Genomic DNA, 17,693 nt, shown 5'->3' with positions numbered 1-17,693 from the left:
TAAAATGATAAATGCAAGACGAAGAGTTTTGGACATACAAGGTTTCCACTCGACAATGACGATATAGGCCTCCGCGGCGTTCTATTATCCACAAGCCCCATGACTCACGAGGCACAGCTCTGGACATTACAAGATGTCCCTCCCACTTCCAAAGCCTCCAGCGAGCCATATGTCCACCCACGTGTGCATTATATACGAGCACGACGCCTTGTACCGTGGGCAGGAGACGCTTCTGGCCCCTGGCTTTCACCGGGCCTTAGTTATGCCCCCGTCTCACCACCATATGGTGGGCGTCAAATTGATTCCGTTGCTGGAGTTCTCCAAGACAATTTGGCAGCACTACTGACCGCCTCGGTTGCACTGACAGAACTGTCTGCCATCTTGGATAATAAGCAGGAAATCTCCCCCGACGTGACTCATAGGAGGAGCAGACAGAAGGGCCTTGGGAAGGCTGGAGGTTGTGTAATCGCCTGTTGTCCTGGTTTGACACGCCATGAGGTGTATTAGACGCTCCTTGGTTCCCAAGCTTTTTTTTTTTTCTTACATCTGGCAAAAGCTGAGCCCCCATATGTGCATTATGTTAACCACTTAAGCCCATATACACATGGCCAACAAGCAAACAAACTCAAAACATCCCGCAAAGCGATGGGTGCTTGTACTGTGTCATTGTCACATTATTATTAGTGGCCAAGCCATTATCACAGATTTGTCCGACATCATATTCTATCTAATTATCTAACAGGAATTCCAAGGTTTGCAGGATTGCTCCTTTTTGAACAAAATGTCTCAAATCATGAACGCAGCCTGCTGTGTGTGAGATTTTGCACACAAATTCCCACTAGGTCAAGGAACAGATGCCACCCATCTCACATTGGCCTGTTATAGCGCCACCAGCGGGTCAACTTTTGCAAAACTCCTTTTTGGAACAAAATGCCTCAAATCCCACATGCAGCATCCGATTGCCTTGAAAGGCCCAAGAACGCATGGCACCCTTTTCACTTTGGCCTATTATAGAGTCACCAGTAGGCCAAAAAAAAAACACCTGACCTGCCGGAGACCTGTTCGGAAGAACACTGCTTCTAGTTTTTCTTCGATTTCTTCTTTGCTTTCCCTTGATGCTTTTTTGCTTTCCTGCTTTTTATGGCTTGGCCACTTTATCGCTGCTTGCAGCTATATTTATTATTATTATTACTAGAGTTGTGCATAGGGTGAACCGCCTTGATCAACGTCTTTCATTCCGCTATGAGCATCGCCTGAGTGGTCAGCGCCATCTGGTGGACAACTCGGTGGTGAAGGTAGAGATGATGGTTTGTCATCATTTGTCATGTAACTGATTGAAGCTCTTATGTGGTGTGGACACGCTGGTGCCTCTTCAGGTTACTTAACACACTGAAACTCTTGTCACACTGTTTACAGCTGAAGGGTTTTTCTCCAGTGTGGACACGCTGATGTGTCTTCAGGTGACCTAACACACTAAAACTCTTGTCACACTGTTTACACACAAAGGGTTTCTCACCGGTATGGACACGCTGGTGTACCTTCAGGTTACGTAACGTAGCAAAACCCTTATCACACTGCTTACACACAAAGGGTTTTTCTCCAGTGTGGACACGCTGGTGATTCTTCAGGTCACCTAACTGACTGAAACGCTTGTCACACTGTTTACAGACGAAAGGTTTTTCTCCAGTGTGGATACGCTGGTGTATCTTCAAAGTCCCTAACACACTGAAACCCCTGTCACACTGTTTACACACAAATGATTTTTCTCCAGTGTGGGTACGCTGGTGTGTCTTCAGAGTCCATAACTTACTGAAACTCTTGTCACACTGTTTACACACAAAGGGTTTTTCTCCAGTGTGGGTACGCTGGTGTGTCTTCAGGTTACTTAACTGACTGAAACTCTTATCACACTCTTTACACTGGAAAGGTTTTTCTTTCCGGTGGGCATACTGTGTCGATACCTCAATGAAACTCTTATCACATATGAGGTTTTGTTTCCTGTGTAAGTCATCAAATGTTTCTTCACTTCTCCCGGCTGCATTGAAGTCCTCACAAGATCTTGGTTTGTCTGTGTCTCCTTGTTTCTGGCTGGTTAAACAGCTGGAGGGGAGCTGTCCATTTCTCATCATTTGACAGCAGAGGTTGTTGTGACTGCTCATCGTGTTTTCTTGGAGGGTGACCCGAGACATGAAGGCGTATGGACACTTAGAACAGGACACCTGTGTTTTGGAAGATTGGTTCATGGACACCACTTCTGCTACTTGGACTGTAAATTGGAAGCCGTTCCTTTGTCTCTTGCAGGCTGGAAAGACTAATATATTCTCTGTCAATCTCTTTCTACCCCTCTATTTCTCTATTTATCCTTGCCTCCCAGACTCTCACGGTACACTCTGTTTGTAAAGACTTCACAATTGGTCTTATAGCCAGACTAAATGTGACGTTTACAAACTGCATCACATCTTATTCAGGTTGACCAGAGCTCTGGTCTGACGTCACACAACACACATCTGATCTGATTGGCTCGATATTATGACGTCACCCTTTACCCCTCTGTGATTACAATAGGTTTGGCTAATCTATGTATGGCCCGTATGGCCTAATTAGTGGTTGCCCGACAAGGCAACACACTGTAGTCCTGGGGAAACTTTATTTTCACCACTAGATAAACATTTTTGTGAATCAGATGCCATTGGAAGTTGATGGAAATCAGATTCAATTGGAAATTGAAAGAAAAACATATGAGGAGTGGTGCTAGCTTGAGTATTGGTTGAGCTTCACATGACCGTTAACTTGCTGCAGAATATAGTCACGGCAACCACACTTGCAATTTCCAATTGCATCTTTCTTATCTTCTTCTTTCGTGTATTATTTCTTAGAGGTTTGCCATCTGGCCAAAGGGATTTGGTTCCCCTGGCATCACAGGGATCTCCGAAAAGCGGGACAACTCCTGAACGGCCAGTTCATTCTCGGTCGGTCCAGGCCGGCCATTAGGAAAAAAAGAAAAAAAAAAATGTCGGCCTCTGTTCCATTTTGGGGGCTGGGCGGCCAACAAAGTAAATCGTCACTGTCGGGCAGAAACCTCGTATCTCCAAGTTCAAAATTTGTACATTTTTTCCGAAGTAAAGCCCTGCTTCATCATACAAGGCCGTCGCATAAAAGTAGTGAAAACACCAGATCTACAAGCGCTTGGCACCGCGAGGCGTTGTGTGCTTGTAGATCGGTTGTTTTCACTAGTTGAAATCATTTTTAAAACGATAAATACAAAACAAACGGTTTTGGACATACAAGGTTTCCACCCGACAACGACAAAATAATAGAACTCATGTAATTGGCCCACTGGCTTGTCACTTGTCATGATCTGAAATGGCAAATCTTTGAGTAGCAGCAGCGCTATAGAGAGAGATCTCTCTCTATGGCGCGCAATGAGGGCCTCACCAACTCTTTTTCCCGGGTTGAATCAGGGGCCCAGCATGTCCCTGCCACCGAATAAATACACACAGGAGTTGCCAAACGCATTCTCTTACAAGTAGAAGTGAACTTCCATAAACTAGTTGTCTACTACTAGTGTCTAGACCAGGGTTTTTCAAACTTTTTTCACTCAACTGTAAATAATTTACGTATTTACTCCTGTAAATAACTTTTGTATCTGTGGCACCCCTGAATTACACTGTTCATTTTTAGAATCTTACCGGTACATCCTATGCAACATAAATAGGCACATCTTTCCACCTGAGATATTGTAGGCTATGTCACCGAGAAATATCTGTTTCCATCAGAACTGACTGGAAATAACTTTATAACTTGAACCCCAGCATTCTTATTCTGGGGAGAAGGTTCACCAAAAATAGCAGAGAGTTGGCCGTAGATGGAAAAATAACTCAAGTACAGTGGAAAATCAGGTTTGCTTTACTAAGCATAGTGAAGTGATATTGTTGTAGTTTACAGTTTAGGCATTTAGCAGATGCTTTTAATCCAAAGCGACTTACAATAAGCAGGTAATACACATCAGTATAATAAGCAAGATAATATGTCAGTACATTAACAACAATATAACAATATAACAATGCATAGGAATATCTATCTAGAAAAACAATAACAAAGGCAGACCGCGCACCTAGTTAGTAAAAGACTTCTAAAAACCCTATAAAATAATATATGCTATCGAGCTTCATGTATGGTCATTGATGGTCAGAGAGGGAAGGGGGAGTGTTACAGTAGTGCTATGGGTTTAGGTGGAGTCTGAAGAGGTGAGTCTTCAGTTGACGGCGAAAGCTAGGGAGTGAGTCTGTAGTTCTAAGTGCGACAGGGAGTTTATTCCAAGTGTTATCAGAGAATTCTGCGGCACCCCCGGACTAGCATCATCACGGCACCCTAGGGTTTGGGAAACACTGGTCTAGACCAGTGGTTTTCAACCTGTGGGTTGGGACCCCCAGGGGGTTCCCCAAATTATTTTGGGGGTCCCCAGATGATTCACTTAATGTGCAACAATGTTTTCTCACTCAACAGTAAACAAACCAGCATACAGTTTAAGTGTATAGAGGGTGTTTGTAGAATTCTAAAGTGACACATTTAAAGACTTTTTAATACCTCTAAAATGACAAATTAAACATTGGCCAAATTGTCAAATATGAGAGGCAGAAATTGTGAAAATGCATGCACACCACTCCTCGCATTGCGAGGTGTTTTGAGCATGTAGATCTGCTATTTTCACAATAGAGCCAGGTTATACAAAATGTAATGCCTCAACTCTTAGTGCTCGTCAGGGTGGGGGGGTACCCAGTTAAAATATGGTTATTTTGGGCGGGTCCCCAATTAAAATATGATTATTTTGGGGGTCACAGCCTGAAAAGGTTGAGAAACCCTGGTATAGACGGCAGCACCACACTGCCGAAATGGCTTTTAACAGCCACACCCTGAACACTGGTGTGTTCAGTCACCTCCACACAGCTCACTGGGCAGGGTGGGAGGAAGGCCATACCCTGAGGAGAGAAACAGAAAACACAAAAACACAAGACGGCCACAGCCGTAGCAGAGACCCACACATCATGATGCACACACACACACGTACACACACACACACACACACTAGTCTGGGTCTGGGATCACTTCACTTTTCGGGGTTTGATCGGGTCGGGAGTGGAAACCACTTTACGTCATGTTGTAGTTAGGGTTACCAACCGTCCCGTAAAATACGGGATCGTCCCTTTTTTGGAAACTAAAAGACGTGTCCCGTATTGAACTGAAACGGGACGCTCTTTGTCCCGTATTTTAAGGTTGGGGGATAAATATGAATGACGGGATGATTTAATTGAGAAATGACAGCGATTCTGCCTGTCAGAGAGCTTCCACTTCCACTCTGCTCTCTCTCCTCTGAGACAAGTGCTGCATCCCATTGCTGTGAGAGGCGCTGCGCTGTTTGTAAGCAGCTGATTGGCTTATTAACATACGGCTCTGAGTGTTGCTAAGACACAGTCTCCGCCCCCTACACACTCCCTTCCCAAGCATGGGCTGTAGGTTCACTCCACACAAGTTGCCTGCGAGAGACGAAACGAGTGCGTGCGAGCGACCATACGACAGTGCTCGGCTCAGAACATTGTTTAATGTCTTAAAAAAACGTGTGACAGAAGATTGTGTACAAACATATTAGACATGAATCCATGATAGGTGATAGGCTAAACAAAAAGGTGAAAAAGCAGGCAAGCAACAGAAAATAAGCCATGGATATTGGTATTCCTGGGAACACTACAGTAATCTTGTCTGCCAACTAAAGCGACCCCAGACAGGCTGGTATGTGAAATAACATAAGCATGCGTTGATTTTGGTTTTAAAACCTAATGGTTATTGTTGTATGCCAATATGATTAAACTAGTGTTGGGTAACCAGAGAGTGGGCACATAAGGACCAGGTAGACCTAGGCGATATGTTTTGGAAAATTGAGAGACACCCGAATTAATATTGTGAGAGGGAAAAATATGATTTAATAGAGGAAAATACACATTTTAGCCAACGTTATAACCGAAAATATGCGATTTTTCGGCCCAAAGACACCCGAATTAATATTGTGAAAGGAAAAATATGATTTAATATAGGAAAATGCCCGTTTTAGCCAACTTTATAACCGAAAATATGTGATTTTTCGGCGCCGCCTGTGGCGGCGCATGTTTCCTTAGAAAGTGTCCCGTATTTGAAACTCTGGGAGTTGGCAACCCTAGTTGTAGTCCTCAAAGGATTACAATTTGGTCGGAAAAATCAAACCAGATTCAGTTTTAACCCCAAATAATTCCCCCAAGGACATACTTTTAGGGCCTACCTAATAAACCCCTTGATGCAGCATAGTTTTGCTTTTGAAACATGTTTTTGGTACCGGTATATGCATATTTTTGTCCAACTCGCGACTGGCAAGACTACACTAGGCTACTCGAGGATTTTAATAGGGATTGGGGAAACAAAACAAAGCGATGTCGCTTATTCTGCTTGTGGTTTCCGCCTAGACCGGATCAAACAGCCCGTTGTAAACGATCACCAGGCTTTCCCCTAATAAAGCTACGCGAGGTTTTACACACACTCACACACACACACACACACACACACACACACACACACACACACACACACACACACACACACACACACACACACACACACACACACAGACAGACAGACAGACAGACAGACAGACACACAGACAGACACACACACAGACAGACAGACGAGTGCATCTCTCCACTCCGACATGTCTCCATTCCGACACTAACCCTATCTCTAACCCTAACCCTGGCCCATGGGAGTGTCGCCACTCCGACAATAAGAAGTCAATTTCGGAGTGGCGACATGTCGGAATGGAGAGAGCCTCCCCAGACAGACACGGACACTGCACAAGAGAGCTTTTCCTCATGAATGAACCCAGGGAGGGATTGGCAGAGGAGAGTGAGAGAGTGAAGGACAGAGAGGTAGAAAAGTGAGAGACCAAAAAAAGGTGAGGGAGACACAGCCAAGTCTCTCTCTCTCTCTCTCTCTCTCTCTCTCTCTCTCTGCTGGATAAATAAATGAATGATCATGGGTAACAAATGCTTCTGGCCCTTGGGCTGAGAGCCAACATAATAGAAAGAGAGAGAGAGAGAGATAGACAAAGCCTTGGGAAGTCATTTACAGTACAGTAGCAGGTGCTGGTTCAGGGACCCCTTCTGCGGGTGCAGCCAGCGAAAAAAATCTGTGTTTTAATAAATGTTATAATCGGTTTAATTCTGTGTTTTATTACATATCAAATAGCCTAACATAACATAGGATTCGACAAATACCCCCAAATAAGCATAGATGCTGGCATATTAGCTATGCCCAGGCGATGACCTAAAACATATTATAGACATACAACAACAGTGGTACACTGGCAAAGCAGCGGCGGGCAGTGGTGGCCTGTCAGAACACAAGAATACAGTAGAAATAATATTAGGTCCTGTACATAAAACCACCGCTAGGGGTGCTGCCGCACCTGCAGCACCTATGGGGCTTTTAAGCCGTGACATCATTTTGTAGGCAGAGGAGAACTCTGCCCCCAGAGCATTTTCTGTCCGTCGCTATTTCAAAAGATCCGAGACAAAAATAACGACTAAAGTATTATTCTAACACTTTCCTTTCACGGAAACTGGGGGCAGAAATTCTCCTCTGCCTACAAAATGATGTCATATAACAGCCCCATACTTCCCACGGCTATGGAGAGAGATCTGGAACATGTTATGGCCTGGCTCTAGGCTGTCACGAGAGAGAGAGAGAGAGAGAGAGAGAGAGAGAGAGAGAGAGAGAGAGAGAGAGAGAGAGAGAGTAAGCCACCTCCTTTGAGACCGCCGAGGAGAAACCTCATATCTCCACCTCATATGCCAACTTGTTATGTTTTGTTTGGTAAATGAATGCCTATAGTTCGTCAGATAAAATCGTGAAAATTGGAGATCTGCAAGCTCACAACGCATCGTAATGTGATGCAGCTGAGGATGTTGGCTTCACAACAAAATGGACGGTAATGAAATGTTGGCTCTGATTAGTTCCATGGGCCTCAACAGGTACATAGCTGTTCTATTGGCCAGCGTCCGCTGCTACACATACAGGCGAAGGCCTGGCCGTCATTACAGTGTGGGAAGCTGAATAGAGCTGAAAGAAATGTTGGGAGTTTTCCGCACAGTCCCAGGTACAGTATATGAATAATATACATTCATAGAAATCATTCCTTGTCTTTGGGTGTGAGGAGTAACACACTCCTCTCCCCCAAGATTCAAGATTTGTTATACTTTGCTGTCAGGGGGAAACGTTACTTTTCAGGAATTGGAATAAAATAACCTGTTCTAATGGATCCAATGTAGATTATTTAGTCCCAGATTAATGCTCCAATATTCTATGGACAATTGAATACCCTGCTCTTAAATCTCCCTCCTGTACCTCATTATGCAATTGTTTTTTTTTTTAACTTTTCAATTCATGTTTAAATTGTTGTGTTTTATATCTGTATGTCTGTGTGTGTAATCTTGTCAGCATTGCAAATGAGGGTGAACCACAATGCTCTTTTTGAGAATAAATACATGTTTCAATCAATCAATCAAAAGCTCTTGCTAATACTTTTCATTGGTTAAATACTGAAACTCACAGACCACTTTCAACCTATAGAATCCCTATTTAGGCCACGTAAAATGTCTAGAAATGTAAGACTCCCTAATCGGGAGATAAGCGACCGTCACGTCGCATACACAAACTTTAGAAGCCGTGGGGTCTCTATTGTGGGCATAGGCTCACAACGCACTGGTTGGTCTATAGAGGAAAAATAATTAGGCGACCAAGTACAGTACATACCCAGGGCAGGGACGTGCAGATAATGTTAGAGAGGCAGGGGCTGAAATTTCTAAAAGCACCTTTCGGTGAAAATATCGAAAATAGCCGACCTTCAAACTCACAACGCGTCACGCTGTGATGCGTTGTGAGCTTGGAGGACGGCTATTTTCGGTGCTTGATACCACTGTGAACTAAGCAGTCAAAACTGGAGATGTAGCGACGTAGCGTACACCATGGATTTCTACACAAAGAGGGCAATTCTTTCAACATAAGATGCTCTATCTAGTTCAGGAGAGTTTGGACATGGTCTGGAGAGGTCACACACACACACACACACACACACACACACACACACACACACACACACACACACACACACACACACACACACACACACACACACACATTTTACTTTATGGCAAGGGTCTTCAACGTTTTCAGGCCAAGGACCCCTTAGTTGAGAGAGAGATGAAGCTGGGACCCCCACAACCTTTTCATAGATTCCATATAGTTTCATCGTTTGACAGCGCAATCATCAGTATATTTTGGATTCATGTCAATTTGTGTTTTCAGATATTTAACCACTTGAGCCGTCATTACCCATTAAACTTGCCCTTTTACTCTGTACTTAGTCTGCTCTTTTTCCCCTCTACACCAAACCGAAAATAGCCGATCTGCAAGCTCACAACGCATCGCAGCCATCCGCTATTTTTGGATAAAGTTCTCAGAATATGGACACTAGTTCAAGTGGTTGATATAAAAGAGAAACAAGGTTTCTATCACACAAACATTTGAAGGACCCCCTGTAGTAACTCTGAGGACCCGCTAGGGGTCCAAGACCCCCTGTTGAAGACCCCTGCTTTATGGGTATAAGTGGTGCTAGCGTGGACGTACCTGCATCAGTGAACATCAAGCAATAAGCGGTGTTTGGAATCACCAGCACGCAAAGTCTGCCCCCGTTAACAGGAGTGAGGTATGGTCCCTGAACTGGCTTCTCATTACCCAAGTAATTAAACGTTACATAATGCAATCTGTTCATGAGTTATGGGGGCTTTTTTTTCTCCCTTTTTGGGGGTTGTTGTCGAGTACAAAAGGTGCCGGGGAAGTATAATTTCACAGGTGAGAGCTCCCCCGTGTTTGCTTAACTACGGGCAGATGGCGGTGGAACAGACGGCGAATACAGAATGACATTATGGCAGGCAGCTCCCCCGTCGTCTTCAAATCCCATTCTGCAAAGCAGGACAGCGGCGTGGTTCTGCATGGGCAAGGGTGTCGCACCAAATTCTGGGCCCTGGGTACAAGGATTCACTGCGGGGCCCCCCCATGAATGTTCTTCATAGGGGGAGGGGGTTTAACCCATTTAGACTGGGAACGTATTATTACGCGTTATTTCGTGCTTTAACTATTGAAAAATAGTAGACATACAAGCTCAGAGCGCGGCACAGAGTGTAGATCTGCTATTTTTTTAAAATCATGAACATTTGTGCAAGTCTTTGAATATTTCAAATCCTTCTATCCTTTCTATGTCAGTGGTGCTAAAACCTTTTCATGAGAAGGACCCCCAAAATGATAAGTATTTGGCCACGGACCCCCATCTCAAAATATTTAGTTCCAGGGACCCCCCAGAAGAAAAAAATGAGTTACAGTTATTATTTTTTTAATACATATATTCAAAGATTTTTCACATATTTTCACAACTTTGAAAAAATAGCAGATCTACAAGCTTGTAGATCTGCTATTTTTGGGCCCTAGTAACTCAGTCAGGGCTGTATTAACCATTGGGCCGGTGGGGCTGTTGCCAGGGGCCCTTGGCTCTCAGGGGCCCTTGGGGGAACTGGACCGCATGGTCATTGACAATTTACTCAAATTAAATGTATACATTAATTAAAAATCAAATGTGCTGGCCCCTCCTCTGCTGTCTACAGGTGTTTTTTTGGCCCACAGATGATCATCATGGCTTAAAATCCAAGCTGGGTAGTGCGCGTCGGGCGGGAGGAGGGTTATCGTGGAGGGTGGGGGGGCCCCTAAAAAATTATAGGCCAGGGGCCCTCGCAGGGGTTAATCCACCCCTGAACTCAGTCCCACTCCCCCCTTGTGACACCCCTGGCTGCAGCCGAAAAGCTCTGTCCAGCAGGCATTGGATCTATAGGTTCAGACATAAAGGTTATATAATAATGAATAATGAAACAAATAAATAAATTGGGCAGCAGGTGTAGCTGGCTGTAGAGATGACAGTAGTATTAAGCTATACTGTTTCTCCAGCGGTCTAAATGGACCCTTAGGTTTCTGTGACACATGGAACCAAATGGACTCTCTGGGTTTGTTTGGTTCCATTTGTACACCCCCAGTTTACTATGCATAAAAGGCCACAGACCCCCATTTGATACCACTTTTCACCTCTAGGATTTCAATCTACACTGTAAAATGTATGTATGTACCGGTATGTACAGTACAGGCACGTGCACACATAGACATCAAAGGGCCGCTTGAGCCCCTGCCCTTTTATCCGTCAGTAAAAAGTGCCCTCTCCAGAGTCCAGACCATGAATGCAGTTTTTTCTATGGTGAAAGAAATGCAAATGCCCTCTTTCCATGCCATACCTGGAGGAACCATTCAAGAGAATGTCCTTGTCCAAACTCTCCTGAACTTGAATGCAGCATCTTATGTTGAAAGAATTGCCCTCTCCGTGTAAAAATCCATGCTGTATCTCCAGTATTGACTTTGATTGATTATGTTTAGTTCAGTGTGGTATCAAGTGCCGAAAATAGCCGACCTCCAAGCTGTGAGCTTGAGGTCTACTATTTTCGATATTTTCACCAAAAGGCCCTTTTAGAAATGTCAGCCCCTGCCTCTCTAACATTCTCTGCACGTCCCTGGTACGTATGTATATATAGGCCTATGTATGTACAGTATGTATGTAGGCCTACATGGTCAATTGAAGTGTAATGAAATGGTTAGCTTTTAGTCGCATTTTAGCATCAACTTAAGACTTGATTTATTTACATTTTTTAAACTGTCACGTCCTTCCGCAACTCCATTTCCTAAGTCATTAAAACAAATTTAGTTTTGACCCGTAAACATTTATATCAGTCATTTATTAACGGATTATAATGTGTTCTTTTTTATTGGCTCATTTAATGTCTTGTTTGTGGATTGTGAGAGCCCATTTTTTGTTTTTGAGCGACCACCGCTCCTACGCCTGCTTTGTGTTATAGTTTAATGGCTGGCTGCAAATCCAATGACACTGTTTGATACAGTCAAGATGACATCAATGGCGATGGTCATGAGAATGATGACGATATTGATGATGACAACGATGACGATGGCGATGATGTGTGCATTTACATTAAAAAAGGCATCTCTTAACCTAAAGTCTCAGCATGGGAACAATCATTCCCACTTTATTATTTATGGTTGTTGATAGTTGCTGTCGGACAAGGTGTCTACCTTGAGTGAAGTCTTTTTAATGTTAAGTCCGTCTGTGGGTTTTATACAATACATTTAACCAACTAGAAATACTGTTCCTACAAAACAGTGTGGGCACGCATGTAACACCATGTATGGGCAAAAAAGATCTACCCTTTGGCTGCACCTGCCTTTGTACTGTCGGTACAAAGGCAGGGTCTTACGTCATTTCGAGGAGAACCTGACTGATAGATAAATAATGAAGATAACATACGTGTACAGCGGGCAGACAATGAGCAGTATTGACCAGAGCTTGTGTGATTGTGTAAATAATAACTACATTGGATCAATTGATTTGCTGAAAGGTAGCCGTTATGGACATACTGTATGACGTTTCCACCCGACAGCCATCTTCATAATCATCAATCATCATCGTCAATTCTCTCTCTCTCACTCTTTCTCTCTCTCTGGATCATCGGGCTTTAAACACTGACCGGAAACTCAAAATGACTGACAGTAGCCAGGCATGCGTAGACGGTCAAAAGCCAGAGCCAGGGCTCAGCCTGGGGAGCAAGCCGGCGGGCTCCGGAAGCAGCATCGTCGTCAGCCCCCGGCAGAGGGGAAACCCCGTCCTGAAGTTCGTGCGGAGCGTCCCGTGGGAGTTCGGCGACGTCGTGCCGGACTACGTCCTGGGACTGACGACGTGCGCCCTCTTCCTCAGCCTCAGGTACCACAGCCTCAACCCCGACTACATACACGGGCGCCTCAAGCAGCTGGGACGCGGCGGCTTCGCCCTGCGCGTGCTGCTGGTGCAGGTGGACGTGAAGGATCCGCAGCACGCGCTGAAGGCGCTCGCCCCCGTCTGCATCCGCGCCGAGTGCACGCTCATCCTGGCCTGGAGCCCGGAGGAGGCGGGGCGGTACCTGGAGACGTACAAGGCCTACGAGAAGAAGCCCGCCGATCTCCTGAAGGAGCGCGTGGAGAAGGACTATCTGTCCACGGTGACCGACTGCCTGACCACCGTGAGGTCCATCAACAAGACCGACGCCATCACGCTCTTGTCCACCTTCTCTTCCGTGGAGGGGATCATCAGCGCTTCTAAAGAAGACCTGGGCCTCTGTCCAGGATTAGGGCCGCGAAAGGCCAGCCGTCTGTACGACGTGCTCCACCAGCCCTTCCTCAAGTCGAAGGAGAAAGACGGATGAACTTTGTCAATTTATGGTGGCTTAGAGCAGGGGTCTTCAACGGGAGAGTGTTTTCTGCTGGTGATTCAATCCGAGTGTATCAAAGGGTGCGTTCGTAAATGCGCACCGGGTGTGGTTAGGGTTAGGGGTTATGGTTAGGTTTAGGCATAGTTTTACTGAGGTTAGGGTTAGGGTTAGGCAATAGGGTTAGGTTTAGGCACTCACTACACTGAGCACACACCCGGTGCGCATTTCCGAACGCACCCTTTGATACACTCGGACTGAAACACCAGCAGAAAACACCATCCCGGTCTTCAACAGGGGGTCCGGGACCCCTAGGGGGTCCCCAGAGTTACTACAGGGGGTCCTCCAAATCTTTGAGTGATAGAAACCTTTTTTTCTCCTTTTTTGAAGCGGTGAAAGCCGGTTCCAAGGTGTGGCTTTGTGTGTCCCATACCTGTCCCGTGCATCTCTGCGCTGTGATTGGTTAGTTTTGTCTGTCCCATACATGTCCCGTGCATGTCCAGAATGAAGAATTGAGGATTGGCCAAGCTTCACATGACAATTTGGCTCTCCAGACAAAATCATTCATTCATTCAGAACTAGAACTAAAGCACATAGAAAGTATCGATCACAGTATATATAGATCTAGAACACATAGAATATAAATTCACCACTTCACTTCGAACCGAGGTTGGTTAATCACTTGAACCCTAGCGTCCATATTCTGAGAACCTTAGCCAAAAATATCAGATCTACAAGCTCACAACGCCTCGAGCTGCGAGGCATTGTGAGCTTGTAGATCAGCTATTTTCGGCAAAGGGCTTTGGTGTAGAGGGGAAAAAGAGCAGACTAAGTAAAGAGTGAAAGGTCAAGTTTATTAAGTATTGACGGTTCAAGTGGTTAAATATCTGAAAGCACAAATTGACATGAATCCAAAATACATTGATGATTGTGCTGTCAAACAATGAAACTAAATGGAATCTACAAACAGGTTGTGGGGATCCCTGCTTCATCTCTCTCTCATCTAAGGGGTCCTTGGCCTGAAAACGTTGAAGTGGCTGCCTAACCCTAACCCCTTGCTTAGAGTTTTTTAAATGTTAGCATTCAGTCCGTCGGCTTGCATGAACACCTGCAGGGCATCAGTGAGTCAGAACAGTGGTTCTCAAACGTCTTCATGTCACGGACATGCACACCACCATTTGAGAATATTGCGATATATATTTGTCAATGCCTTACCCTTAGCCCTTATCACAGGAAAAAAATGCAGATAAATGGTCACTTGGAAAAGTGCACTAGTGTAGTGGTTAGAGCATTTGCCTTGAATGCCAATGGTCATGAGTTTAAACCACACTCAAAATCCATGTCAAGAATTGTATATAGTTGCTACTAGGCTCTTCAGCCAAATCAGATGTGTTTTGATCTATGTTAAGTCTCCTGGATCAGGAAAAAAGAAAAAGAAAAATTGCATTTTGGTATTGCATCTGAAACAGCTTGGAATTAGAGACAGACAGAACATCATATTTTAATATCCGAGTGGTTGTTTAGGCTAAAACCTGGATAAAATTGTATTATGGACCAATATTTATACAAAATATATATTTTTAAAAGCATGGTGTGGCCCCTTTAAAATGTTTTTCAAAATAGTAAAAAGGGTAAGTTTAGGGATAAGGGGTAAGACATGGACAAAAATAGAGCCCATTGTGTGCTATGGACACCCATTAGAGAAATGTTCAAAATGTTCACAACCTCAACTTCTAAATGTTCAAAATGTTCACAGTGTGACTCGTCGTGAGTGGTGTTGAACGGTTATTTTCAAATACCCCATGTTGAACCCCATCAAAGACCCATTTAGAACCAGTTCTAGCTGCCAATATCACACACATAACACAAACTATATTTCCAAGGCCTGTGTGCTATACACTCAATTTAAATTAAAACCATTTGGTGCAATGGATAATATAAAAATGTCTTTACCGTATGGTTAAAAAAATAATGTGTGAAATAATGTGTGAAGGTCCTTAGACACCTTGAGTGCTTATTTAGAGTGATTATTTTTGCATTAATTTAAACTGCTGTTTGTGTCATGAGGACATCCACACAGAAGGTGAATATTACCTGGCGATAAAGAAAAGTAATGACCTTTTTTAATTGAGGCCTATTTTCCACTGCGAATGAAAGCATCAGACTGTATGAAGCATCAGCAAATTAATAGTTTCTGACACAGAAACAGCAGTACGTTAAATGTTTTTTTTTGCTCAAATATACCCACACATACACAGTCCATTGTATGGAGATTCATACTCATACACATAAAGTAACGTCACGGACAGAACGGCCCATACAAGGAGATATGCACGTGCCGTGTTTGCGCCGCTCACTTTGCACTGGTGTGATTTATTAATCACACCAGTAGGACAATTTCTTTGATGAAATGACATGGTCAGAGCTGATACTGGATGATTATACTTACTGTAAGTGGAAATGATCATTGGAAATGTGTTGGACTTGCAAATTAAAATAATCAGTCTTTCTCTCATCATCATGATCATACCCTCAATCAGTCTAGCCAGGGACGTGCAGAGAATGTTAGAGAGGCAGGGGCTGACATTTCTAAAAGGGCGTTTGGTGAACATTTTGATAATAGCAGACCTCCAAGCCCACAACGCGTTGCAGCGTGCCGCGTTGTGGGCTTGGAGGTCGGCTATTTCCGGTACTTGATACCACACTAAACTAAGCATAATCAAGTGAATACCGGATATGTGGCGTGACGGCATGGATTTCTACACAGAGAGAGCAATTCTTTCAACATAAGATGCTGCGTTCAAGTTCAGGAGAGTTTGGACAAGGCAATTCTCTTGAATGCTGCCTTCAGGTATGGCATGGAAAGAGGGCATTTGCGTTTCTTTCACCATAGTAAAAACTGCATTCATGGACTGAAGAGGGCACTTTTTACAGATAGGTAAAAGGGCAGGGGCTCAAGCCCCCTTTGATGTCTATGTGTGCACATGCCTGAGTCTAGAAAATCGTCCCTGACGTGTGGGAACCTCATAATATCCAAAACTTGTCAGGGTTAGGTTTGTCAAAAACAGCAAAAGTAGCAGATCCACAACGCCTGATTTGGAATCGCACATGAGTTCTGGGCGGAGTTGTTTGTTTTCACGCCCGTTGGCAGGTTAGTTACTCATAAGCATTAGTTTCACTGAGGTTAGGGTTAGGGTTAGGTTTAGGTTTAGGCATAGTTTTACTGAGGTTAAGGTTAGGGTTAGGGTTAGAGTTAGGGTTAGGGTTAGGTTACGTGATCGCACCTCTGCGCGGTCCAAGCAAACAAAAAGGAGTGCTCCCTAGCTCCAGTTCAGCCAATCAAAAGCTTCCATGGGCGGGGTTTGCCCAGAACTCGTGCGTTTCCAAATAACGCATCCACAACTCGCTCGAAATGTGACAATATTAGTGTAGTAGCCTGTGATCAATACAACACAAAAAGTTACAATATGGAGATAAGAGTTTTCTGCCACTGCCACGACAGCAGCGGAATGAAAAGGTGCTGTGCAGGTTGCAGCCGGTGGCAGGATGAGGGCCCAGCGATGGTTACCCTATTTCATGCCCCCTTTGGGAGGAATTACTTTTGAAACCCAAAGAGTTTATTAGAGGGAATGGATGGGGGGCCTCGGCAATGTCAGCCCCGAATGATGGCACTGCTTTCTTCTCGCCCTGACAATGACTCATCACTCTGACTGTAATCGTGGGTATAAATGCAAATTGCACGCCCGCATACCTCATTTATTTTGTTCTGTTGCGCACCTCTAAAGCAGTAAGATGGCATCATCGGGTGCATTTTACATGATATAAAAAAGAAAGGAGACAAATGTGAAGCGATGCTCTGAGAACGCTTTAACAGTAGGTCTTTTCTCACCGTATACTGTGTGATTGCTTGAATTCATTAGACAGGACTAAAATATTCAACAGCATGGCCATAATACTGAAGAATAAAGTTAGAGGTGTCCGTTAAGGAGGGCTGGCTGCATTAGGAGGGTGAGGTTGCTCCATCCTCATCTTCAACCGCTTATCCGGAATCGGGTCGCGGGGGTAACAGTTCCAACTGAGACTTCCACATTTCCTTATCCCGAGCAACTTCCTCCACTCCCGCAGGGAGTATACGAGGCGTTCCCAAGCCAGTTTGGAGATATAATCCTTCCATCTGGTCTTTGGTCTGCCATGGGGTCTCCTCCCAGTGGGACGTGCATCGAGGACCTTCCTAGGTAGGCGCTCGGGGGGCATCCGTACTAGATG

At 44.5% G+C, this 17,693-nt stretch overlaps 1 protein-coding gene across 1 annotated transcript; it reads left to right on the top strand.

Moving 5' to 3' along the window:
* Positions 1-12,725: 12,725 nt before the first annotated feature.
* Positions 12,726-13,424, top strand: LOC308281968 (DNA excision repair protein ERCC-1-like; the record flags this gene model as incomplete). Its single annotated transcript, XM_080722317.1, has 1 exon — positions 12,726-13,424. The coding sequence occupies one exon, from the start codon at positions 12,726-12,728 to the stop codon at positions 13,422-13,424; it is 699 nt and encodes a 232-aa protein (XP_080578443.1).
* Between the last annotated feature and the right edge of the window lie 4,269 nt (positions 13,425-17,693).

This window comes from Nannobrachium achirus, assembly GCF_963921795.1.
Source record: "Nannobrachium achirus genome assembly, chromosome: 3".
Lineage (NCBI taxonomy): Eukaryota > Metazoa > Chordata > Actinopteri > Myctophiformes > Myctophidae > Nannobrachium > Nannobrachium achirus.
The sequence above is the reverse complement of the archived record's forward strand: the minus strand, read 5'-3'. Positions and strand labels throughout refer to the sequence as shown.